At 37.6% G+C, this 26024-nt stretch overlaps 1 protein-coding gene across 4 annotated transcripts in view; it reads left to right on the top strand.

The window, feature by feature from the left end:
• Positions 1–26024, top strand: part of TMEM131 (transmembrane protein 131) — a 245049-nt gene that overhangs the window by 164035 nt on the left and 54990 nt on the right. For all 4 annotated transcript variants that reach the window (XM_071208711.1, XM_058278126.2, XM_071208710.1 and 1 more), the window contains exons 12-13: positions 13628–13736; positions 15979–16087. In XM_071208711.1, the coding sequence (XP_071064812.1) occupies positions 13628–13736; positions 15979–16087 (218 nt within the window). The remainder of the gene's footprint in view (positions 1–13627; positions 13737–15978; positions 16088–26024) is intronic.

Below are 26024 nucleotides of genomic sequence, written 5' to 3'. Positions count from 1 at the left end.
CTCGGTCTCTGTCCCTTGCAAATTTCCAGCTTGACTCCACTGTGGTCAGAGATATTGTTTTGTATGATTTCGATCTTTCTGAATTCATTAAGCCTTTCTTTGTGGCCTAGCATATGGTCAATCTTGGAGAATGTTCCATGTGCGCTTGAGAAAAATGTATATCCTGCTGTGTTTGGGTGTAATGATCTATATATGTCTATTAGATCCAGCTCTTCTAATATACTGTTCAAATGTTTTGTTTCTTTAGTGATTCTCTTTTGAGATGTTCTGTCCAGAGTTGATAGTGGTGTATTAAAATCCCCCACTATAATTGTAGATGCATCTATTCTTTCACTTAGTTTTTCCAGCGTTTGCCTCACATATTTAGAGGCGCCCTTGTTAGGAGCATAAATATTTATGATTGTTCGATCTTCTTGACAAATTGTCCCTTTCAGTAAAATATAGTATCCTTCTTTGTCTCTCACAATTGTTTCGCATTTAAAGTCTATTTTGTCTGATATTAATATAGCTACTCCTGCCTTTTTTTGGTTGTTGTTTGCTTGTATGATTGTTTTCCAGCCATTCACTTTCAACCTCCATGAGTCTCTGGGTCTAAGATGTGTCTCTTGTAGGCAGCATATAGATGGGTCGTATTTCCTTATCCAGTGTCCCAGTCTGAATCTTTTGATAGGTGAGTTTAATCCGTTGACATTCAGTGTTATTACGTTTAGAGAGTTATTTATGGTAGCCATATTTTGGTTGGATTTGTGTTTGTTATATTTTGTTTGTATTATTTTATTTTCCCCTTCTATTTTTGTCTTTCTTGTTGCTTTTACACTCTCCTCCATCTCTGACTATCCTGTTTTTTCCTTTCTTCCTGCAGAATTCCCTTAAGAATTTCTTGAAGGGGAGGTTTCTTGTTGATATACTCTTTCAGTTTCTGTTTATCTGTGAATATTTTGAACTCTCCATCATTTTTGAATGCTAGTTTAGCTGGATAGAGTATTCTTGGTTGGAGATTTTTTTCCTTTAGTACCTTGACTATATCATACCACTGCCTTCTTGCCTCCATCGTTTCAGATGAGAAATCAGCACTTAATCTTATGGAGTTTCCCTTGTATGTGATGGTTTTCTTTTCTCTTGCTGCTTTTAGAATTTTTTCTTTGTCTTGAGCATTGGATAATTTGACAAGTATATGTCTTGGGGTGGGCCTGTTGGGGTTTATGACCAGTGGAGTGCGCTGTGCTTCTTGGATATGTACATCTGTCTCTTTCAGTAGATTTGGGAAGTTTTCATTCATTATTTCCTGCAACAGTCCTTCTGACCCCTTTCCCTTCTCTTCTCCTTCTGGAATGCCTATAATACGTATGTTTGAGCGTTTTGCGTTATCATTCAGGTCCCTAAGTCCTATCTGGATTTTTTCTACCTTTTTATTGACCACTTCTACTATCTGTTTGATTTCCAATGCACTGTCTTCCACATCACTAATTCTCTGCTCTGCCTCTTCTAGTCTGCTGATATTTGCTGCAAGTGTATTTTTGATTTCTTGAATTGTGGTGTTCATTTCCATCATATCTGTTATTTTTTGCGCATGTCTGCAATTTCCCCTCCAAGTGTTGTCTTCACGCTGTTAACCTCTTTCATTACTTCATCAAATTTGTCGGTGATAAATGTTCTGAGATCTTTCATTGCTTGTGCAAAGTCCTGCCCCCCTTCCTGATTTTCAGTTTGTTGATTGGATTCAGCCATGTTTTCCTGATTACTGGTTTGGTTTGTAGATTTTTGTTGCTGTCTTGTCAACATTTTTTCTTGACGGGTTTAATCAGTTCCTTAGCTTCTTTGTCTAGTCTTGGAGATTAATTAGCTGTTGTTTTTGCCTAAGTGTTATATCTTCCCTTTGTCACTTTGTTCTTCTTATTCCAATTTCTTATTGCTAGTTAAGCTCACTTTAAAGGAAAGTATTAGTGCTGGGGAAAGTCAATTGTGTAAGGAAGGAAAAAGTGTGAAGTAGTATTGGTGATATATGTTTACAAAGCAACAATATGAGTTCTGGGAGGATGGAGGTTAGATCATGTAAATTGTGTAGAGTTATAGTAGTAGGAAAGTACCTATAATGAGGTAGACGACTGAATATGGGAGGAATGTGGTACGTACTAAGAGGCTATTGTTTTCGTGAGAGAGGGAAAGAGAAAAGAAAGGTAATAGTTTCAGGGACGAATACCAGATGGAAAACTAAACAAAGGTATTAGAAATTAAGAGTTAGACACTTTGTGGATCAAAGAAAGGGAGATGGAATATAGGAGAGATAGCAGATGGTGGAGGATATCAAGTTGTAGGGGAAAGGGGATAGTGTAGATAGGCTAAATCTATTCACAGGAAAATGAGGCAGTGGAGGGTGAGGAAACCCAGCAAATGTGAGGTATTTCCTGTAGGACCTATTATATTGTTAAGGTAAAATAGTATAAGAAGAATATTGGGGACAAGAAAGAGAGGATTGAAAAAAAAAAAAAGAACAACAACAACAACAACAAATAAAAAATAAAAAAAATAAAAATAAAAAAAATAAAAAAACAAAGAACAGAAACCCCGCCGCCAGGCTCGGCTGGGCTCAGCTGGGCTCCAGTCCCCCGCCCGCCGCCCGCCGCGGCTCGGCTGGGCTCGGCCGGACTCGGCTTCCCCGCCCACCGCCCGCCGCCGCGGCGCAGCGCGGCTCGGCTCTCCCGCCCGCCGCCCACCGCGGCACGGCCAGGCTCGGCTGGGCTTGTCTCCTTCGCCCGCCGCGGCACAGCGCGGCTCAGCTCTCCCGCCCGCCACCCGCCGCGGTGCTAGCTGCCTCGGCTCCGCCTACCCAAGGAGGGAGTCCTCCACACGTAGCTGGGATCTCCGTGTATATTTCACAGATGGATCCTCTCTGTTACCTTCCCTCCAAATCGATGTCCAGACACCTCCGGACCAGGAAAAATCCCGAAACAGCCGGTCCCAAAGAGTCTCCCACGCCTCCCAGCTGATTCCCCCCAGGAGCTAGTAACCGGGAAGTTCACTCAGCCGCCATCTTGCCTCCCCCTCCTGAAAAGTCCCAAATTATATCTTATAGACCAGTCCTTTCCGTTACCTTCCCACCAAATCGATGTCCAGACACTTCCTGCCCTGAAAAAATCCTGAAAAAGCCTGGTCCCGGAGAACCTCCAGCGGTGTCCAGCTGCCTCTTCCCAGGAGAGACAGCAAGGCAAGCTCACTCAGCCACCATCTTGCCGGAAGTCTCGGCAATATCTGTCTGCTTGTATTCTTATCAGCGGCACTGGGAATCTGTGTCTCTTTTTGTTGTGTCATCTTGCTGCATCAGCTCTCCATGTGTGTGGCGCCATTCCTGGGCAGGCTGCACTTTCTTTTGCGCTGGGCGGCTCTCCTTACGCATGGGGCTCCCCTACACGGGGGACACCCATACGTGACATGGCACTCTTGCGCGCATCAGCATTGCGTGTGGTCCAGCTCATCACATGGGTCAGAAGGCCGTGGGTTTGAACTTTGGACCTCCTGTATGGTAGACGGATCCCCTATCCATTGGGCCAAATCTGCTTCCCAATGCATATTTTTAATATGCTGTCTTTCAAAAGTGTGTTGATTTTGTTGATTCAGTAACTTGTTTGATTCTTTTTTTTTTTTAATTGCATATTTTGAATGGTTATCATCAGAGTCTCTCTGGAATGAAAATATCAGCATCTTCCAGTACTGACCTTTAAGAAAACAATTGTGGTTTTTTTCTTTACACACATTCTTTGTAATTCCTATTTATGGAATTAATTATATTTTTCTTAAAAATATAGAATACTGTTTGTTACTGTTCTTTTGAGAGGTTAGAGGTTGGTTTAGGCTCTTTAATCTTGTTGAAATTCTCACAAGTTTATAGGAAAATGAGAAAAAGAATTTTATAAATGTTTTTGAAAATGTGATTATATGTTAATATAAAGGTTTTTTTAAAAGATTTATTTATTTTTATTTATTTCTCTCCTCCCCCCCCCCAGTTGTCTGTTCTCTGTGTGTATTTGCTGCGTGTTCTTCTTTGTCTGCTTCTGTTGTTGTCAGCAGCATGGGAATCTGTATTTCCTTTTGTTGCGTCATCTTGCTGTGTCAGCTCTCCATGTGTGCGGCGCCATTCCTGGGCGGCTGCACTTTCTTTTGCACTGGGCGGCTCTCCTTATGGGGCACACTCCTTGTGCGTGGGGCTCCCCTACGCGGGGGACACCCCTGCGTGGCACGGCACTCCTTGCGCGCATCAGCACTGCGCGTGGGCCAGCTCCACATGGGTCAAGGAGACGTGGGGTTTAAACCTTGGACCTCCCATGTGGTAGGCGATGCTCTAACCCCTGGGCCAAGTCTGCTTCCCAGTTAATATAAAGTTATAGCCACTCTCTTTCTAGGGAAGGACTATTTAGGGGTATTATACTATTTTCTTTTTTTGACATTTAAATATCCTGTATTTTATTAATAAAGGTAGTAGATGGTAAGGGGTTTTTTCCCTCCCCCCACCACCAGCGTCCTCATGTTTGTGAAATAAAGAGTTAGAAACCCTCTCTGGGCTTCCTTCCTTAAATGTACCACACACGTATGTCAGACTCTACCAGTTGGTGGTTTCGAAGCCCCGAGGATGTCTGCTCTGAATTATGCTTTAAAATCCTACCTTATGCCTAGAATTATGATTCTTTCTGTTCAAAATGTCTTAGTTTAGTTTATGAGGATTTCCAGTTTGTCTTGGTTGCTTGGCTGTAACTTACTTTACTGCTTGGAACTCCTGGTGCCGGCTTGCTTGAGCCGCTGTCCCGGCAGCACTGCCAGTGCCCTTGCTCCTCTTCCCCACGCACAGACTGCCGCCGCTGCTTTCTCGACTGGTGGTGTGCAGGCTGATGACACTCAGAGGTGATTGTGGTTGTGGCTGATGAACTGCCCTGTAACTTCATAAGTGTATTTGAAAATATTATACAGCATAATATTCAATAGCTGTATAATATTCAATAGAGCAGGTAAAAGAATTAGGAACCATATCTGTTAAAGTCCTTTGCAAACTGTGAAACTTTATAAGATCATCTCTTCCACAAATCTTGACCTCAAGATAAAAGTGGATAATTTGAAAAAGGATCAAAATTAATAGAATCACAAAATTTTGCAGATAGATGGGATCTTAAAAAATATCTCGTGCAGCCCCCTGGACTTTATATTGGCAAGGAGGCCCATAGTAGATGGGCAGCTCGCCTGAGCTCACACTTCAAGTTAGATAGTTGAAGCCTTTGCTGAGTCAGTTGATTGCAACTGGACTGTCCCGTGTCCTTCTGAAACACCTTCCTTTTCTTTGGGGAAAAAAAAACTTACTCTAATTTGAACCTCATAGTTCAAACTGCTTTATTTTATTGTTTAACAGAATTGCACATTCAATCTTCAAGGAGTGAAGAGCTTCATAATTTAAATGGTTGCCAAACAGCTTATACTTAAATGAATATGTTGATGTAAGCAAATCCTTCAACTCCCAGGCTCAGAGATTCAAGAACAAATGCATTCTCGAAGACGGAAGAAAGAGAGAGGTGAAAGAATGCTGGGAGAACCTGAGGCTAAGTGCTCAGATATTCACATTTCCAACAAAGAAACAGCAGAATCATCTTGAGGCCCTGTAAAACCATGCTCCCATCTCTGGATGCAGCAGCAGTGGGAAGGGAGATGGCTCTACATTTTTATGCAAAAAACCATCATCTGAAATCATGCCTAAAATCTCACCTGTGTTCCCAGTGATGGTAGACACAAAGCAGAAGGACACTTCTTTCTTCATGCTTTCCTCAGGTGCTGCTTTTGCTTTCAAGGGCCTCCCTTTGATGTGTAGGTTAGGCAGATTTCACTTTATAAAATGAGTGGAAAGGGTGGATGGCAAGAAAGGGGAAAGAACCTGAGGACTTGCTGAGATCCCTAAGAATGGAACAGGGCCCTCTGAGTCCTCCAAGTTAGCAGGCTTGCCTGCAGACTCATGCAGAAAAGAACAGTGTCGACAGCAAGTTCAAGTCGCCACTGGAAATTCAACAGAAAGCCAAGGAGGGGAGGAATTCTGGGCAGATGGCTTTGGAGTAGGCACTCTCTCACAGTAACAGTGGCAAAAGTGCCAAAAGCTGTCTGAGGGACTTTTGTGGGTCAGCAGACTAGGAGAGTGCTAACCTACTCCCAGGAGGGAGACAAAGACACAACTAATGCGAGTCACTAAACCCGCACAGCATCCAGGAAGGGTTCCCCTTGCCCATTCTCAAGACATTAAGCTGGGGTAAAACCCCTAGCTGACTGCAGCTGACTGAGAGGGGAACAGACGTCTTCCTTCTGGCAGCTTTTACAAGGGAAGAGAAAGGGTGGGTTGGAGGACTTCTTTTCAGAGAATTCAGCCGGAAAAGCCCACTTTGGCTCTGGCCAGAATAGAAACACAGGAACTCGGAGATTGAAGGAAACACCTCTGTGGAAAGGATCACTGATGATTGCCATCCACTGACCTGCCAGGAAATTGCAGCGAGAAAAACTGCTTTTAGGTTTCTTTTTAGTCCCACCCCTGGAAGAAAGTCAGTAATCCATTAGTGAGTCCCTGGTCCAATTTTGATAACTTAAGCTGGACAATTTTAAATACTTAGGATAAGTTGACCCAAAAATGAAAGAAGAACTATGAAAAAAAGCACTAGGCAAGAGAGAGAAATTAACCACCAGAGTAAATTCAACAACATGCTCAGATGCCTGGACATCAGCAAAAAATGACAAGCCGTACTAGGAAACAGGAAGAGGTGACCCATCCAAAGAAACTAACCAAATGTTCTGACAAGATACAAGTTTAAGTCAACAAATAAATGATAATCACACAAATATCCTAAATAAATTCAAATAATTGAAGGAAAATATGACTAAAATGATAAAGGATATTAAGAAGGCCCTGGGTGAGCATAAACAACAATTTAAAAACATGCAAAGAAAAGTAACAGAGCTTATGGGAATGAACGACATGATGGATGAGATTTAAAGTGCATTAGAGGCACTTAACAGTAGATTTGAATTACTCAAAGATGGAATTAGTGATTTCAAGGAAAGACTACCTGAACTTGAAAAGAGAGGAGAACAGAAAGAGAACGGAAAGGAAAAAAGTAGAATAGGGTCTCAGGCAATTGAATGACAACATGAAACACACAAACATTTGTGTTATGGGTGTCTCAGAATGAGAAGAGAATGGAAAAGGGGCAGAAAGAATATTTGAGGAAATAATGGCCAAAAACTTCCCAACCCTTTTGAAAGACAAAGGTAATCACTCTCAAGAAGGACAACACACCCCAGAATAAATCTGAATAGATCTACCCTGAGACACCTTCTACTCAGAATGACAAATATCAAAGGTAAAGAGGATTGTAAAAGCAAGAGAAAAGCAAAGCAGCTCATACAAGCAATCCTCAGTAAGATTAAGTTCTGATCTCTCATCAGAAACCATGGAGGTGAGAAGAAAGTGGTATGATGTATTTAAGGTACTGAAAGAGAAAAACTCCCAACCAAGAATTCTGTACCTGGGAAAACTGTCCTTTAGAAATGAGGTTAAGTTTAAAGCCTTCACAGACAGACAAAAATTGTGAGAGTATGTTACCAAAAGACCTGAATTACAAGAGATACTAAATGGAGTGCTGCAGCCTGAAGGGAAAAACAAGGCTGAGAGAGTTGGACAAGAGTGTTGAAATGAAGATTATTAGGAAATGTAAAGGGTGAAAAAACAGGCAACAGTAGGATATGACAATGGAAAGCCAAAGGACAAAATGGACAAAGGAAGTAAAGCCTTTAGAGCAGGGGTCTTAACCTTTTTTGTTTCAGATACCTCTTTGCCAGTCAGGTGAAAACCACAGACTCTTACTAAGTCCACACTACAATATATTTAATAAATATATTGTACCCACACCAACATGTCCCCACAAGTATGGTTTTTTGAATTTCAGTTCAAGCTCACGGACCCCTTAAGGACCCCTGTTTTACAGTGATAACATTGAGTGTTAATTGCATTGAACTCCCCAATCAGAAGACCTAGACTGATAGAATGGATAAGAAAATATGAACCATCTATATGCTGTCCACAAGAGACTCACCTCAGACATAAGGACACAACCAGGTTAAAAGTGAAAGGTTGAAAAAAGATATCCCATGCAAATATTGACCAAAAAAGAGCTGGAGTAGCAATACTAATATCAGATAAAATAGATTTTAAATGCAAAATTGTTATAAAGGATGATGAAGGTCAGTATATATATGTATATTAATAAAAAAGGCAATTCACCAAGAAGAAACAACTATAATAAATATTTACACACCTAACCTGGGTGCCCCAAGATACATGAGACACACATTGGCAAAACTGAATGGTGAAATAGATGTCTCTAATAGCTGGAAACTTCAGTACAGCATTCTCAGTATTGGATAAAACATCTGGACAGAGGATAAATAAAGAAACAGCTTGAATAATATGATAAATGAACTAAGCATAACAGACATTTATAGAACATTGTACCCCAAAACAAGAGGATATACATGCTCCTCATGGATCCTTCTCTAGGATAGACCATATGTTGGATCATAAGACAGGTCTCAATAAATTTAGAAAGACTGAAATTACACAACACATTTTAAATCTCTGATCATAAGAGAATGAAGCTAGAAACCAATAATGGAAAGGGAAAAAATAAAACTCATAAATATAGAGAGATTAAACAACCCATTCTTAAAAAAATCAGTGAGTCAAGAAATTGCAAGAGAAATCAGTAAATATCTAGAGATGAATGAAAATGAGAACATATCAAAGCCTGTGGACACCACAAAGGCAGTGCTGAGAGGGACATTTTTACCCCTCAATGCTTATATTAAAAAAAGAAAGCTAAAATTGAAGATCTAACTGTACACCTTGAGGAACTAGAAAAGGAACAGCAAACTGTGCCAAACCAAGCCAAAGAAAAGAAAATATAAAGATCGGAGCAGAAATAAATTAAAATGAGGCCAAAAAAACAATAGAATCAACAAAACCAAAATTTGGTTCTTTGAGAAGATAAAAAAAAAAATTGAGGGAAACGGACTTTGGCCCGGTGGTTAGGGCGTCCGTCTACCACATGGGAGGCCCGCGGTTCAAACCCCGGGCCTCCTTGACCCGTGTGGAACTGGCCCATGCGCAGTGCTGATGCGCGCAAGGAGTGCTGTGCCACACAGGGGTGTCCCCCGCGAAGGGGAGCCCCACGCGCAAGGAGTGCACCCCGTAAGGAGAGCCGCCCAGCGCAAAAGAAAGTGCAGCCTGCTGAGGAATGGCGCCACCCACACTTCCCGTGCCGCTGACGACAACAGAAGCGGACAAAGAAACAAGACGCCGCCAAAAGACACAGAAAACAGACAACCGGGGGAGGGGAGGGAAATTAAATAAATAAATAAATAAATAAATCTTTTAAAAAATTGACAAGCCCTTAGCTAGACTGATAAAAAAAGACAGGCAGAGAGAGAAAAGATGCAGATAAATGAAATCAGAAATGAGAGGAGAGACATTATCACTGACCCCCTAGAAATAGGAGAAATCTTTAGAGAATACTATGAACAACAATATGCCAAAAAACTAATGTGACGACATTGACAAATTCCTAGAAATATACAAACCAGCTACACTGACCGTAGAAGAAATAGAAGACCTCAACAAACCAATCAGAAGTGAAAAGATTGAAAGTCATCAAAAACTTCCCAATGATGAAGAGCTCCATACCAGATGTCTTCATTCCGGTCATTCAAAGACTATCTAATACCAGTCTTGCTGTAGCTCTTCCAAAAAATTGAATGGGAAAGAATGCTACCAAATATATTCTGTGCAGCCAATATCACCCAAAACCAAAACCAGATAAACTACAAAAAAGAAAATTACAGACCAGTATCTCTAATGAACATAGATACAAAATCCTCAACAAAATACTTGCAAACCAAATCCAAAAGCACATTATACACTACAATCAAGAGCGTTTTATCCCAGGTATAGGGTATAGGGTGATTCAGCACAAAAAAATCAACTAGTGTAATAAACCACATTAATAAATTGAAGAAGAAAACATCACATGATCTTCTAAATTGATTCAGAGAAGGCATTCGACAAAATACAGCATCCTTTCTTGATAAGAGCTAAAAAAGAAATAGGAATCAAAGGAAGCTTTCTCAATACAGTGAAGCATATAAGTTAAAATCCTACAGCTAGCATTGTACTCAATGGTGAAAGACTGAAGCTTCCCCACTGAGATCAGGAACAAGACAAGGATGCCCATTGTCACCACTGTTATCAATAATGTGCTAGAAGTCCTAGCTATAGCACTTAGGCTAGATAAAGAAATAAAAGGCACCCAAATAGGAAAGGAAGAAGTAAAACTTTAACTCTTCATTGATGGTATGATACTGTATCTAGAAAATCCTGAAAAATCTACAACAAAGTTACTAGAACTAATAGGTTCAGCATAGTGGCAGGATACAAGATTAATGCGCAAAAATCAATAGCGTTTCTATACAGTACTAATGAGCAATCTGAAGAGGGAAACAGAAAAAATATTCCATTTATAGCAATGACTGAAAGAATCACATGTTTAGGAATACACATATCCGAGGATATAAAGGAACTTTATTTAGAAAACTACAAAACATTACTAAAAGAAACCAAGGAAGAACTAAATAAATAAATCCGTGTTAATGGATTGGAAGACTAAATATAGGTCAAATGTCAGTTCTACCCATACTGATTTACAGATTAAATGCAATCCTAATGGAAATCCCAAAACCATTTTTTACAGATATGAAAAAGCCAATTGCCCAATTTAATTTGGGAGAGTAAGGGGCCTTGAATAGCTAAAAATGTCTGAAAAAGAAGAATAATGTTGGAGTACTCTTACTTCCTGATTTTAAAGCATATTAGCTATAGTGGTAAAAACAGCATGGAACTGGCATAAAGACAGACTGACAGATGGAACCAAATTGAGAGCTCACTTCCAAATTCAAGTGATTTTTGACAAAGCTGTCAAGCCCTCCCACCTGTGTCAGAACAGACACCAAATGGTGCTGGGAAAACTAGATATCCATATCCAAAAGAAATAAAGAAAACCCATAACTCACACCTTTACAAAAATTAGCCCGAAATGGAACAAGGACCTAAATATAAAAACAACAACCATAAAACTAGAATAAAGTGTAGGAAGATATTTTCAAGATCTTGTGGTAGGCAGTAGTTTCTTAAACCTTACACCTAAAGCAGGAGCAACAAAAGAAAAAAGAGATAAATGGGACTTCCTCAAATTAAATACTGTTGCACTCCAAAGGACTTTGTCGAAAGGGTGAAAAGGCAGGTGATTCAATGGGAGATAATATTTGGAAATCACATATCCAATAAAGGTTTAAAAATCTATGATATCTAAAGAGATACTACAACTTAACAATAAAAAGACTACCTACCTGATTTAAAAATGGACCAAAGACTTGAATAGATATATGTCCAAAGAAGAAATCCAAATAGTGAAGAAACACATGAAAAAAATGTTCAACATCTCTAGCAATTAGGATAATGAAATTCAAATTAAAAATTACAATGGGATAGCATCTCACACCTATTAGAATGGCCACAATTAAAAATACAAGTTTTGGAGGGGTTGTGGAGAGAAAGGGTCGCTTATTCACTGTTGTTGGGAATGTAGAATGGTGCAGCCACTGTGGAGGACTGTGTGGCAGTTCCTAAGGAAGTTGAATACAGGCTTGCCATGTGACCCAAACAGGACCACTGCTAGGCATATACCCAGAAGAACTGAGAGCAGTGACACGAACAGATATCTGCACACTGACGCTCATAGTGGCATTATTTACAATTGCCAAAAGATGGAAACCACCCGTGTCCATCAACCAATGAGTGGATTACCAAATATTGGTGTACATACATGATGGAATGTTATGCAGCTGTAAGAAGAAATGAAGTCATGAACCATATGACAACATGGCTGAACCAGGATTACATTATGTTGAATGAAGCAAGCCAGCCACAAAAGGACAAATACTGCATGATTGCACTATTATGAATATTAGTAATTGTGTAAACTCATGGAATTAATAATTAGAGTATATGTTGCCAGAAAATAGAATGAGGGTAGAGAATGGAAACCTGAGGGTTAACCTGTGCAGAACTGGTAAAAAGGCTGTTTGTAAATGTTTAGAAATGAATAGAAAATAGTGAAAGCATATCATAGTCTTTGTAACTAGCAAAGCTATTGTATGGGCATGACATGCGTTGAGAAGGAAAGTAAGGTTCTGTATATTACTAGAAGGAAGGCTAAAAAATGTAACATGGGACTGTATAGCAGTGAAACCTCATGTGGAATGTGAATATGGGCAATATTGCATATATGACTGTTCTTACAAGATATAGCTAAAAATAAATAAGAGACAAACGGAATAGCATCTGTATACGACAGGGCAAGCATAGAGAGATTTAGAGGTAATGAGTTTTGCTTGTCTGTTTTTTGTTTATTATTGTTGGAGTAATGAAAATGCTCTAATAATGATTGAAGTGATGAATGCACAAGTATGTGATTATACCAAATACCACTGATTGTATACTTTGCCTGGATTAATGATTTATTAATGTTTACCAATAAAATTGATTTGTTTTTAAAAAACAAAAACAAAAAACCTAGGAATGTTTTGAGACCAAATTAAGGGTTAGAGTAAATTATAAAAGAAGAATTTTCATCAAAATTTGTGTGTAATACCAGAGTTTCATTATTACATGGTTTGCAGTGGAATGCCACATGAAGGTTAGGAAACCAGGCTTCTAGCCCTGCATCTTCTTGTATAGCTAGCAAACTATTACTCAGCATTGCAGGATTCTCTTCCTCATCTGTAAAGTCCTTTCTAACCTAAAAATGCTTTGGGTCTGTGAGGATAATCAATAAAAACTAACTGTAACTTGAAGTATATTTATTTTTTAAACTTGCTCTGGAGGTGCAAGCTTGTATGGCCTTTGTTTTTAGGTTTTGTTGTCTGAGTAGAAAGCTCTGCTTTTCTAAGTTGAAAGCATTCCACCCTCTTCCCAGGTAGAGCCTGCTCTCTGCCTCACAGCTCAGCCCCCGCCTGGTGGCACAGCCTCGCCCTGGATAGTGAGTGGGTGCCGAGCTGCACAGCCAGGCCTTCCGGGAGCCAGAGAAACGCTGCCCCCGACGGGCCCTGCCCCTCGACGGAGGGCCGCCGGCCCCAAGGCCGGTCTTCCTGGAGCCAGGGTGTTCCATTCAGTTCTCAGAAGTCCATTAAGAAGGAGCCTGTCATAAACTTTTTAAATTAGTCATTGATGGGGAAAATACGTATCTTTTTTAATGTTTTATGTGTTCGTACTCAATGCACCAGCTTGTCTTTATTTAGATTCTTACACTCACGAATTTGTCATACTTTTTTTTGCTATGGTAATGAAAGATGTTCTGATTTAATTAATTTGAAATTTTACCAGTTTGGCTTACTCCACACACACGTTAAACTTTCGAAAATTTTATTCCATTTTACTTTTCCAGGATACTTACCAGTAGAATACAACTGAACCATATAATAATGCATATATTTTTCTTTACAGAGCATTCGACCTACACCGCAAAATGATGCTATAACAGTACACTTTAAACCAATTACGTTAAAAGCTTCAGAGAATAAATACACTAAAGTTGCAAGTATTAGTTTTGATGGTAAGTCTTCATCTTTTCTAAGTGGAGTTATTCTGATAAACTAGAAAATATCTGTTGACATCTTAATATAGAAATTCAGACTATTTGCAGTCATATTTTATGTTACTGCCTTGGTTTATCTTTCCTGTAGCCATCAAGAACATTTTTTTATTGGTTAATGAAAGAAAATACTATGTTGTATTTTCATAGAGTGAAATTACTATTAGCAATAGAAAACATTAGCAAATATATTAAAATTGGAATTACATTTTTCTAGTCTGAGCCAGCCCTTTTGCATTGTATCTGTTATACTTTACCTTAATTATAAAATCATTATTTTTTTAATTCAGTAATAATGGATTTGAATTTTAGAAACTTGTTTGAATTTGAGAACATAAATCAAATAATCTCTGTAACATTTTCATATATTGGCATTGATAAGTAAGGCAGAGATTACCTCTTATGCTATCAGAGTGGTAATTCTGACAGAATTGTCAAATTAGCTAACTAGGGAACAGGTGTGGCTCAGTTGTTTGAGCCCCTGCTTCCCCTGTACAAGGTCTCAAGTTCAATCTCTGGTACCTTCTAAAAAAACCAAAAAACTGAAAGTGTGTCTTAAAGGAATTAAACCCTAAGACAAAGGGAAAGCTTGCATTCAAGCAAATGCTCCATTTCTTAATGGTTTGTTTTTTGCTTTGTTTTTTTAAATCAATTTTATTGATACATATTAAAGCATATAGTTCCCCAAGGTATACAATCAATGATATTTGCTCTAATCACATATAATCACATAGTTGTGCATTCATCACTTCAATTATTATCAGAACTTTTCAATTATTTCAATATTAATAAACAAAAAAAACAAAGTAACAAGAAAATTCCTTGCCTCTCAATCTCTCTATCCTTCCCCTGCTGCACATAGCTGCTGTTTCTGACTATTGTATCCTAAGTATACAATCAATGGCTTTTTCATAGAATCACAGTAACTGGGTTTTACTGTCATGGGCCTTCCACCACACCACCACCCTGCCTGCTAGCACATAAGGCCCTCTGAGACTGCTGTGAAAACCAGCTAGGAAATGAGAGGTATTTAATATTTCCAGAAAGTACCTTGTACATCATAACTTTATAGATCTCGAGTTTTTGGCCACTTCATTTACTAAAATATAGCTTGATAAGATACCTAAATATTATGGCCCATAATCAGCCTTATAGGAGAACAAAGTGAAAAATCAGTGTATTCAGAAATGTCTAACTAGAAAGCAGAAAGAAATAAGAGGCTTAATGGGAGTTTTGAAAATCTGAAATCACCATCTATACATAGCCTTCCTTACCCTAAATTTCATACATTTCTTTGTTGCCCTTTTTGTGTGCTGAAGTTGGATAACACGTTTCCAGAACTCACATATAAATTCTTCTCATAAGTGGAAGTGTTGCTGAAGAACTTTAAAAGAAATAAATGCTTTACTTATTATACATTGAAAGGAAACATTTATTGGGTCCCCAGATTGGATCCAAATGAATCGGTTTCTGTAATTCCAGATAGAATTATTCAGAAATTCTACAAAATATTTGGGTTTTACAATCTGATGTCAGGGAGGAGACTTGTCTCTCTTAGACCATGAGCTATGGTTGGCTGAGAATGAGAAGTCAGCACTCGTGCCTCTTGACTTTACTTGCATCATGCTACGTCATAGCTTTTATAGCAAGACTCTGGCCATTCTCAATACAGCTGTGGTTCTCTGGGGGAAGGAGGTGGGAATTTTGCCTTCAAGGAGACATTGAGCACCTTTGGGAAAAGTTTCAGTTGTCACAGTTTGAAGGTTGGTGCTGGCATCTAATGAGTAGAAGCCAAGGATGCTGCTAAACTTTCTATAATGCACAAGATAGTCCTACCTCTGCAGCATGCCACCCCTCCCCAAAAAGAATCACAGGACCTCAAATGCCAACAGGCTAACATTGGGATACCCTGCTGCAAATGAAGCCAAAGCATGTAGCTGTAGAGAAGCAGCTCAGACATAGTTTTTTCCTTTCTGCCATGTTCATTTGCTAATTCCTTATCTGTTTGTTCTGCCACAGGAAAATTAAAATGTTCTATATTTTTTGTATAACAAATGTAATAGTAAATTTAAAATATTGTAAAAGTATTTTTCATTTTACAGTACAGCTTTTTAATAGGGTTTCATTCCACAGAGTCACCGTCATACTCTTCTGTATAAACTCTGGTTACAAAAGGTGACAGTATTTTTATGTTTCCTTTCAGCATCAAAGGCAAAAAAAGCATCTCAAGTTTCTGGGAAAATAACTGTTAAGGCAAAGGAAAAGAGTTATTCTAAACTTGAAATACCATATCAGGCAGAAGTTTTAGATGGGTAAGTTTTACTTTAAAATAAATTTTATAACTTTTTGCTAATCATAAATTCTGTTTTCCTGCTGCTGACCTTAGCAGAAATCATAGCCAAATTCACATAAATGTCAGGGAATTATTGTTGAGAAGAACAAACTTAACTGTAAAGGAGGAAAAAGTCCTATATTCTGTTTATTTTTTACTTTTTAAGAGGAAAAAAGTAAATGAGATGGAATTTTTAAAATAATATTTATATCACTTGAACCATTTCCTTTCCTTCATTCCCTTAGTAACAGGTAAGATGTCATGGTTTGTTGTTAAGGTCTTTGTCACTTGATGCTAAATGATTTATGTTAGTAATAATCTCATGAACACTGCTCAAGAATTATAACGTTTTGTAAACAGGCAATAACGTAGTTCACTTTCTAACTTTTAAGTGTTTAATATCAACTTCATCGGGATTCATTTTAACAAAGCTGGTTGCAGTTAAATGATGAACATAATTTTTAAAAGAGTAACTTAAAACCTCTTCCATTACTGCGTTCTTAACTTTGATAACATACAATTCAGTAGACCATAGTTCTTTATATTACATTTCTTTGTTTTGCAAGCCAAATTTGGTTTGTTTGTTTTTTTATATAATTCTTAGTAAAGGGATTGTACTTTTACAGAAAAATCATGCCAAAAACTCAGAGTTCCCATATAACCCCTGTCACATGGACATTTCCCCCTGTTATTTATATTTTTCATTAATGTGGTACCTTTTGATACAATTGATGAATGATATTCTAACTATACTTTTAAAATTGTTCATAGTTTACATTAGGGAACACTATTTGTGTTGTATAGTCATATGGGTTTTAAAAAATTTTTATTCTATTAACATATATACAACCTAAAATTTCCCATTTTGGCTGCATTCAAATATATAATTCAGTGGTATTATTTCCATTCACAATGTTGTGTTACCATCACCACCATCCATAACCAAAACTTTTCCATAACCTCAGATGAAAACTCTGCAGGGGAGTGGATATAGATCAGTGGTTTGAGTGCCTGCTTCCCATGTACGAGGTCCTGGGTTCAATCCCCAGTACCTCCTAAAAAACAAAAGCCTCTGTACCCAATTAGTATTAATTTCCCATTCCCTACCCCAACCCTAGCCCCTGGTAACTTATATTCTAGGTTCTTGACTCTATGAATTTGCTTATTCTAATTTTATTTCAAATCAGTGGAATCATGCATTATTTGTCCTTTTGTGCCTGGCTTATTTTACCAAACCTGATGTCTTCAAGGTTCATCTATATTGTCACATGTAACAGAACCTCATTAGTTTTTACAGCTGAATAATATTCTATTGTATGCATATACAACATTTTATTTAACCATTCATCTGTTGATAGACACTTGAGTTGCTTCCATCTTTTGGCAACAGTGAATAATGCAATGGACATCGGCATGCAAATATCTGCCTGAGTCCCTGCTCTCAATTCTTTTGATTATGTATCTATTAGAGGGATCGCTGGGCCATGGGTAATTCTATACTTAACTTTCTGAGGGACTGCCAAACTGTTTTCCACAGTGGCTACAGCATTTTACATTCACACTAACAATGAACAAGCACTCCTATTCTGAATCCTTTCCAACACTTGTAATTTTCTGCTTTTTTTAATAGTAGCCATTCTCATGGTGTAAAATGTTACCTCATTTTGGTTTTGATTGGCATTTCCCTAGTAACTAATGATGTTGAGCATCTTTTCATGTGCTTATTGGCCATTTGTTTATCTTCTTTGGAGAGATATCTATTCAAGTCCTTTGTCCATTTTTTAATTGGGTTTGTCTTTTTGTTGAATTGAAGGATTTCTTTATTCTAGATACTAAACAGTCATCAGATATGTGGTTTTCAAATATTTTATATCATTCTGTAGTTTGTTTTTACTTTCATGATGAAGTTTTTGGATACACAAAAGTTTTTAATTTTCATGAGGTCCCATTTATCTATTTTTTTCCTATTGTTACTTGTGCTTTTGGCATATTGTAAGAAACCATTAACCTAACACAAGGTCCTGAAGATGCCTCCCTATATTTTCTTCTAGAAGTTGATAGTTTGAGTTCTTAAATTTTGGTCTTTGATCCATTTTGAGTTAATTTTTCTATATGATTTGAGTAGGAGTTTCCCTTTCTTCTTTTGTAAGTGGACATCTAGTTTTCTGAGCATCAGCTGAAGAGATTATTCTTTCCCTGTTGAGTGAACTTGGTACCCTTATCAAAAATCAGAGGACTTCCGGGGAGATGGTGAACAAGAAAGGCAGAGAGCTCTCTTCTCTCCCAGAAAAATAGCCAGAGGACAGGCAGAAACAGGAAAAAATCTTCTGGAGTTTAGGATGCCAGGGGAAGGCTGTATACCACCTAGAAGAGAGAGGGACAAAGGAAAAGAATGGCAACTGCAAAACAATGAGTTGAAAATGGCAGCTGCTACAGCTGGCAACCTCCCCCAATAACATAGACATTTTAAAATTCTCAGGCCTTGGGGCCAGTGGCTACAGACAAAGGGGGCCCCAGGGATCCACCTCCCCAGGAAAGGGGAGAGAGAGGGATGCAGCCTAAAGCTGACTCAACTTTTGATTCACAGGTTTGGTCTGCTCTGTCCCACGAGTCCTTTCAGGCCAGGTAACGTTGCACTGTTGTTTCCTTTGGGGGTCAGCTCAGGACTAAAGAGATCCAGAACTAAAGAGATCCAACCCTCTCAGTCTCTCCCTCTATTAACCAGAACTGGTTGTTGAGAATGCAGAGGGGAGTGGAATTATTTCCTTCCTGGGAAAAGGGAGGGGGACTGCCAGTAAACATTGGAGAACTGAGAAAGTTTGAATTACAAGGCTCTTAGCCTCCAGGCTTACCCTACACATTGAGCTGGTCCTTGTTGCAGCAAACACACTCCAACCAGGCATTGAACTGAGAGGGCTGCCAAAGCACGTCATCTGCTGGCAGACCAAGGAAGTGCATGTGAGGAAATAAAAAGTAAGTAAGAGAGGCTTTTTCCAGACTTTTTCCAGGCCTCCCCAAGGCCCTTGTAAGCGGGTCTACAACCCATTACTGGGTCCAGAGCCCAGTTTTGAGCAACTAACATGGATGATCCTAAAGACCCAGAACAGACTGAACCAAGAATCAAAGAACAGAAGTAACACTCAGCCTCCTGTCACTAAATCCCTATGAAAGAAAAGAAATTGAGCATCTGAGTGAACTCACCATCCTAATCAGATACCTAGATATCAGAAAAAATTATAAGCCATAGTAAGAAAATGGAAGACATGGCCCAAGAAAAGGAATATAACAAAGCCCCAGAAGAGATGCAAGATTTGAGACATGTAATCAACATGATGAACACAAATTTCCAAAATCAAACTATTGAGTTAAAAGACAGTATGACTAAAGAGATAAACAACAGCAAGAAGACATTGAGTAAGCACAAAGAAGAATTTCAAAACCTGAATAGAAAAGTAACAGAGCTCATGGGAATGAAAGACATGATAGGTGAGATCAAAAACACATTAGAGGCATACGATAGTAGACTCAAAATGATAGAAAAAAGAAGTAATACCAAAGACAGAACAGCTGAAATCAAAGAGAGAAAAGAACAGAGGTAAAAGAATGGGAAAAATTCAGCAGGGGCTCAGGGACTTGAATGATAACACGAGACACAACAACATAGGTGCCATGGGAGTTCCAGAAGGAGTATTTGAGGAAGTAATAGCTGAAAATTTCCCAACTCTCATAAAAGAAGTGAACTTGTATGTCCAAAAAGCACAGTGTATACCAATCAGAATAAACCTGAATAGACCTACTCAAAGACACGTCAGAATATCAAACATCGAAGATAAAGAGAAATTTCTGAAAGCAGCGAGGGAGAAGCGAACCGTCACATCCAAGGGGTGCCTAGTAAGACTTAGTGCAGATTTCTCATCAGAAACCATGGCAATGAGAAGATAGCAGTATGATGCAGTTAGAATACTGAAAGAGAAAAACTGCCAGCTGAGAATTCTTTATCAAGCATAATTGTCCTTCAAATAATGAAGGTGAGTTCAAAACACTCACCGAAACTAAGAGAGTTCATAAAAAAGAATCCACCTTTGCAGGAAATATTAAAGGAAGCCTTAGAGCCTGAAAGAAGAGGACAGGAGAGAGGGGCTTGGAGAAGAGTAGAAAAGAAAGAATAGCAAAGAAAGGATAACCAAAAGAGTAAAAGGACAGATGAAAATGGTGGAAGTAAATAATGCATTTACAGTAATATCATTGAATGTGAATGGATTAAAGTCCCCATCAAAAGATAGAAGCTGACAGAATGGATTAAAAAACATGAACCATCCATATGCTGCTTACAAGAGACTCACCTCAGACCCAGGGTTACAAACTGGCTGATAGTGAAATGTTGAAAAAAGATACTCCATGCAAACAGTAACCAGAAAAGAGCAGGATTAGCTATACTAATATTGGACAAAACAGACTTTAAATGGAAAAAAGTTAGGAGCTACCAGACCATTATATATTAATAAAAGGGACAATCCACCAGGAAAAAATGAGTCATAAATATCTATGCACCTAATCAGGGTGCCCCAAAATACATGAGGCAAACTCTGACAAAACTGAAGGGAGAAATAGACATCTCTACAATAATAGTGGGAGACATCAACACAGCACTCACATCATTAGATAGAAGATCAACAAGGAAACAGAGAACTTGAACAGTATGGTAAACCAAGTTAGACCTAAAAGACATACATAGAACATTGCACCCATACTCAGTGGGTTATTCATTCTTCTCAAGTGCTCATGCATATCTCTAGGATAGACCATATCTTAGCTCACAATGCAAGTCTCAATAAATATACAAAGATTGAAATTATACAAAGCACCATCTTAAATCATAGTAATAGAATGAAACTGGAAAGCAATAACAGACAAGAAAGAGGTAAATACACAAATGTTTTGAGGCTGAACAACCCACTCCTAAATAATCAGGGGGTCAAACAAGCTATTGTAAGTGAAATTAGTAAATAAATTGAGACGATGAAAATGAGAACACAACTTACCAAAACTTACAGGATGTAGAGAAGGCAGTCCTGAGAGGGAAATTCATAGCTCTAAACACCTGTATTTAAAAAGAAGAGAGAGCTAACTAAAGATCTAACTGAACAACTGGAGAAACTAGAAAAAGAACAACAAATCACTCCTAAAACAAGCAGAAAGAAGGAAATAACAAAGATTAGAGCAGAAATAAATGAAATTGAGAACAACAACAACAAAAAAAAAAAACAAAAGAGAAAACCAACAAGACCGAAAGCTGGTCCTTTAAGATCAACAAAATTGACAAACCACCAGCTAAACTAACAAAGAAAAAATGAGAGAAGGTGCAAATAAACAAAATCAGAAATGAAAGGGGTGAAGTTACCAACAACCCCACAGAAATAAAAAGAATTATAAGAGGATATTATAAGAAACTCTATGCCAACAAACTAGACAACCTAGATAAAATGGACAAATTCCTAGAAATGCAGAAACAAACTACACTGATGCTACAAGAAATACGAAGAAAATTCAGGACGAGAGAGCTTCACAGGTGAATTCTACCAAACAATTAGAGAAGAATTAACACCAGTCATATTTAAACTCTTCTAAAATATTGAAGAGGAGGGAAAATTACCCCAAATATTTTATGAAACCAACATCACCCTAAAACCAAGGCTAGATGAAGACACTACAAGGAAAGAAAACTATAGGCCAAACTCTCTAATGAACATGTATTCAAAAATTCTAAGCTGAATACTTAGAGATAGAATCGAACAGCATACCAAAAGACTTATACATCATGACCAAGTGCGATTTATTTCTGGTATGTAAGTCTGGTTCTACATAAGAAAATCAATTAACGTACTACACCACATTAACAAAATTGAAGGAAAAAAAAAACCCATGATCATTTCAATCGATGCAGAAAAGGCATTCAACAAAATCCAGCTTCCTTTCTTAATTAAAAACACTTCAAAATATAGGAAAGAAGAAAAATTCCTCAATATGATAAAAAGGCATATATGAAAAACCCACTGCCATCATCGTACTCAATGTGGAAAGGTTGAAAGCTTTCTTTCTAAGATTGGCAACAAGACAAGGACACCCACTGTCATTATTGTTATTCAACATTGTGCTAGAAGTTCTAGCTAAAGCAATTAGACAAGGAAGGGGAAAAAAAAAAAGGCAGCCAAATAGGAAAATAAGAAGTAAGACTCTGCTATTTATGTATGACATGATCCTATATTCAGAAAATTCTGAATATCTACAAAAAGGTACTTGAGCTAATAAATGAGTTCAGCAAACTGGTAGATATAAGATCAACATGCAAAAATTAATAATATTTCTGTATTGAACATTCTGAGGAGGAAATCGGAGGGAAAATTCCATTTTATTGTAAATAGCAACAAAAAGACTCTAATACCTAGGATCAGTTTAACCAAAGAAGTATAGGACCTATATGCAGAAAACTCCAAAACAATGCTGAAAGAAATTTTAAAATCACCTAAACAAATGGAAAGATATTCTGTGTTCATGGATTGGAAGACTAAATATCATGAAGATGTCAGTCTTAACCCAAACTGATTTATAGATTCAGTGCAATCCCAGTTAAAATTCCAACTTTACAGAAATAGAAAAGGCAATGATCAAATCATTTGGAGGGGAAAGTACACCTGAATAGCCAAAAGCATTTAAAAAAGAGCAATGTGGGAGGAATTTCACTGCCTGACCTTGAAATATATTACAAAGCTACAGTGGTGAAAACAGCATGGTATTGGCATAAGGATAACATTGATCAGTGGAATAGAATTGAGAATCTCTAAGTAAACCCTCAGCTTTATGGCCAGCTCGTTTTTTACCAACCTACTAAAGCCATATTAACAGGACAAAACCATCTTTTCAACAAATGGTGCTGAGAGAACTGGATATCCATACCCAAAAGACCTATATTTCACTCCCTGTACAAGAATCAACTCAAAATGGATCAAAGACCTACATGGAAAAGCCAGGATTGTAGAAGTACTAGATGAAAATGTAGGGAAACATCTTAAAAAACCTTGTGGTAGATGGTGGTTTCTTGGACCTTATACCCAAAACACAAGCAGCAAAAGAAAAAAGAGATAAATGGAACCTCCTCAAAATTAAACACTTCTGCACCTCAAAGGACTTTGTCAAAGGATGGGAAGGCAACTGACTCAATGTGAGAAAATATTTGTAAATCACATATCTGATAAGGTTTTAGTATCCGTGATATATAGGGAGATACTACAACTCAACAATAAAATGACAAAGGACCTGATTTAAAAATGGACCAAAGACTTGAATAGACATTTGTTCAAAAAAGAAATACAGAGTGGTGAAAAAATACATGGAAAAAAATGTTCAGCATCACTAACGATTAGGGAAAGGCAAATCAAAACTACAATGAGATATCATTTCACACCTATTAGAATGGCCACTATTAAAAAGACAAAACTACAAGTGTTGGAGAGAATGTGGAGAGATAGGAACACTTATTCACTGTTGGTGGGAATGCAGAATGCTACAGCCACTGTGGAGGACTGTTCGGCAGTTCCTAAGGAAGTTGAATATAGACTTGCCACGTGACCTGGCAATACCACACTAGGTATATACCCAGAAGAACTGAGAGCAGTGACATGAACAGACATCTGCACACTGAAGTTCATAGCACCATTATTCACAGTTGCCAAAAGCTGGAAACAACCCAGGTGCCCATCAACTGATAAATGGATAAACAAATTGTGGTGTATACAAACAATGGAATATTATGCAGCTATAAGAAGAAATGAAGTTGTAAAGCATATGACACATGGATGAAGCTGGAGGACATTATGTTGAGTGAAGCAAGCCAGACACAAAAGGACCTATTCTGTATGATTGTGCTTCTAAGAACTAAATATATTATTATATGTAATCTCTTGGAGTTAATAACTGGAATATGAGTCACTAGAAAATAGAATGAGGTTAGAGAAGGGAAAGCTGAGGGCTAACTTGTGCAGAATTGGTTAAAAAAAAAAAAAAGGATGTATGTAAATCTTTGGAGATGAATAGAAAAGGTGAAAGAAAGCCCAAAGTAATGTCTGTAACTAGCCATAGTATCTTGCGAGTATGAAGGGGGTTTAAAGGGAAAGTCCTAGGTCCTGTATATTACTACAAGGAAACATAAATATGTAACATGGAACTGTACAGCATAGTAAAACTACATGTGAAATATGAATATGGATAAAAATTTATTTATGAGACTCTCATTCTTTGAAATTGAACAAGTATATATTAACATTACAAGATATTAATATCAGACAAAAAATTATGCTATTAATAAGTGAAAGAAACCAAACACAAAGTACTACATATTATATGATTCCATTTATATAAAATGTAAATGTAAATCAATTTATAAAGATGAAGTTAGATTATTGGTTATGTAGGGCTGGGGAAGGACTGCTAAGGGGTGTGGAGTTTTTCTTTTTGGAGTAATGAAATTGTTCTAAAATTTTTTGTGGTGATGAATGCACAACATTGTGATTACAGTAAAAGCCATTGATTATATACTTTGGATATTTCATATGGTATTTGAATATAGCTCAGTAAAACTGCTTAATGACTAAGTAATCATGTAAGAATTGCCAGAAATATATCAGCTACGTACAGCAGGGGAAGCATGGAGACATATAGAGACATTGAGAGGTGAAGAATTTTCCTGTTTGTTTTTTATTATTTCTATTATTTTTGTTATTGAAATAATGAAAATGCTCTAATGATGATTTAAGTGATGAAAGCAAATACTATTGATTGTACACTTTGGATGTATTGTATGCTGTATTAATATGTATCAGTAAAATTCATTTGTTAAAAAAAATCAATTGGCCATATGTGTGAGGGTTTATTTCTGAACTCTCCATTTGATTCCACTGGTCTATATGTTTGTCCTACTGGAAGTACAGTGCTGTTTGATTACTGTAATATTGTAATAAATTTGAAGTTGTTAAGTGTGAGTCCTCCAACTTTATTCTTTTACAAGATGGTTTTGGCTATTCAGGGCCCTTCACCTTCCATATGAATTTTATGATTAGCTTTTCCATTTCTGCAAAATGGAATTTTGTTGAATCTAAAAATTGCTTCAGGTAGAGTTGACATCTTCATATTAAGTCTTCTAATCCATGAATATGATCTATTTATCTAGGTCATCTTTGATTTCTTTTAGCAAAATTTTGAGTTTTAGGTGCACAAGTCCTTTACATTATTGACTAAGTGTATTCCTATATATTTTATTCTTTTATTAATAGTTGCTATTGCAAATGGAATTTTCTTCTTGATTTCCTCTTCAGATTGTTCATCATCAGTGTATAGGAAAACTACTGATACTTGTGTGTTGCCCTTATCCCCCACAACTTTACTGAATTTATTAACTCTCCTAGCTTTGTTGTGAATTTTTCATGATTTCTTATATATAGGCTCATGTCAACTTCAAATAGGGAAAGTTTCACTTCTTCCTTTCCAATTTAGATGCTTTTTATTTCTTTTCTTGCCTACTTGCTCTGGCTAGAATTTCCAGGACAGTGTTGAATAACAGTGACAGTAGGCATCCATTTCTTGTTGCTGATCTTAGAGGGGAAACTTTGTCTTTTACCACTCAGTATGGTGAAAGCAGGGGGGAGTTCAAATAAGCCCTTTATTATGTTGAAGAAGTTTCTATTTCTTCCTAATTTCCTGAGTGTATTTTTCTAAAGTGGGGCATTTTGTCAAATGCCTTTTCTATGTCAATTGAGATGACAATGTGGTTTTTTTCTCCTTCATTCTATTAATGTGGTGTGTTTAATTAATTTTCTTATTCTGAACCACACTTGCATGCCTTGGATGAATCCTTCTTGATCATG

This window comes from Dasypus novemcinctus, chromosome 17, assembly GCF_030445035.2.
Source record: "Dasypus novemcinctus isolate mDasNov1 chromosome 17, mDasNov1.1.hap2, whole genome shotgun sequence".
Lineage (NCBI taxonomy): Eukaryota > Metazoa > Chordata > Mammalia > Cingulata > Dasypodidae > Dasypus > Dasypus novemcinctus.
Note: the sequence above shows the minus strand (reverse complement) of the source record. Positions and strands in the feature narration are given on the sequence as shown.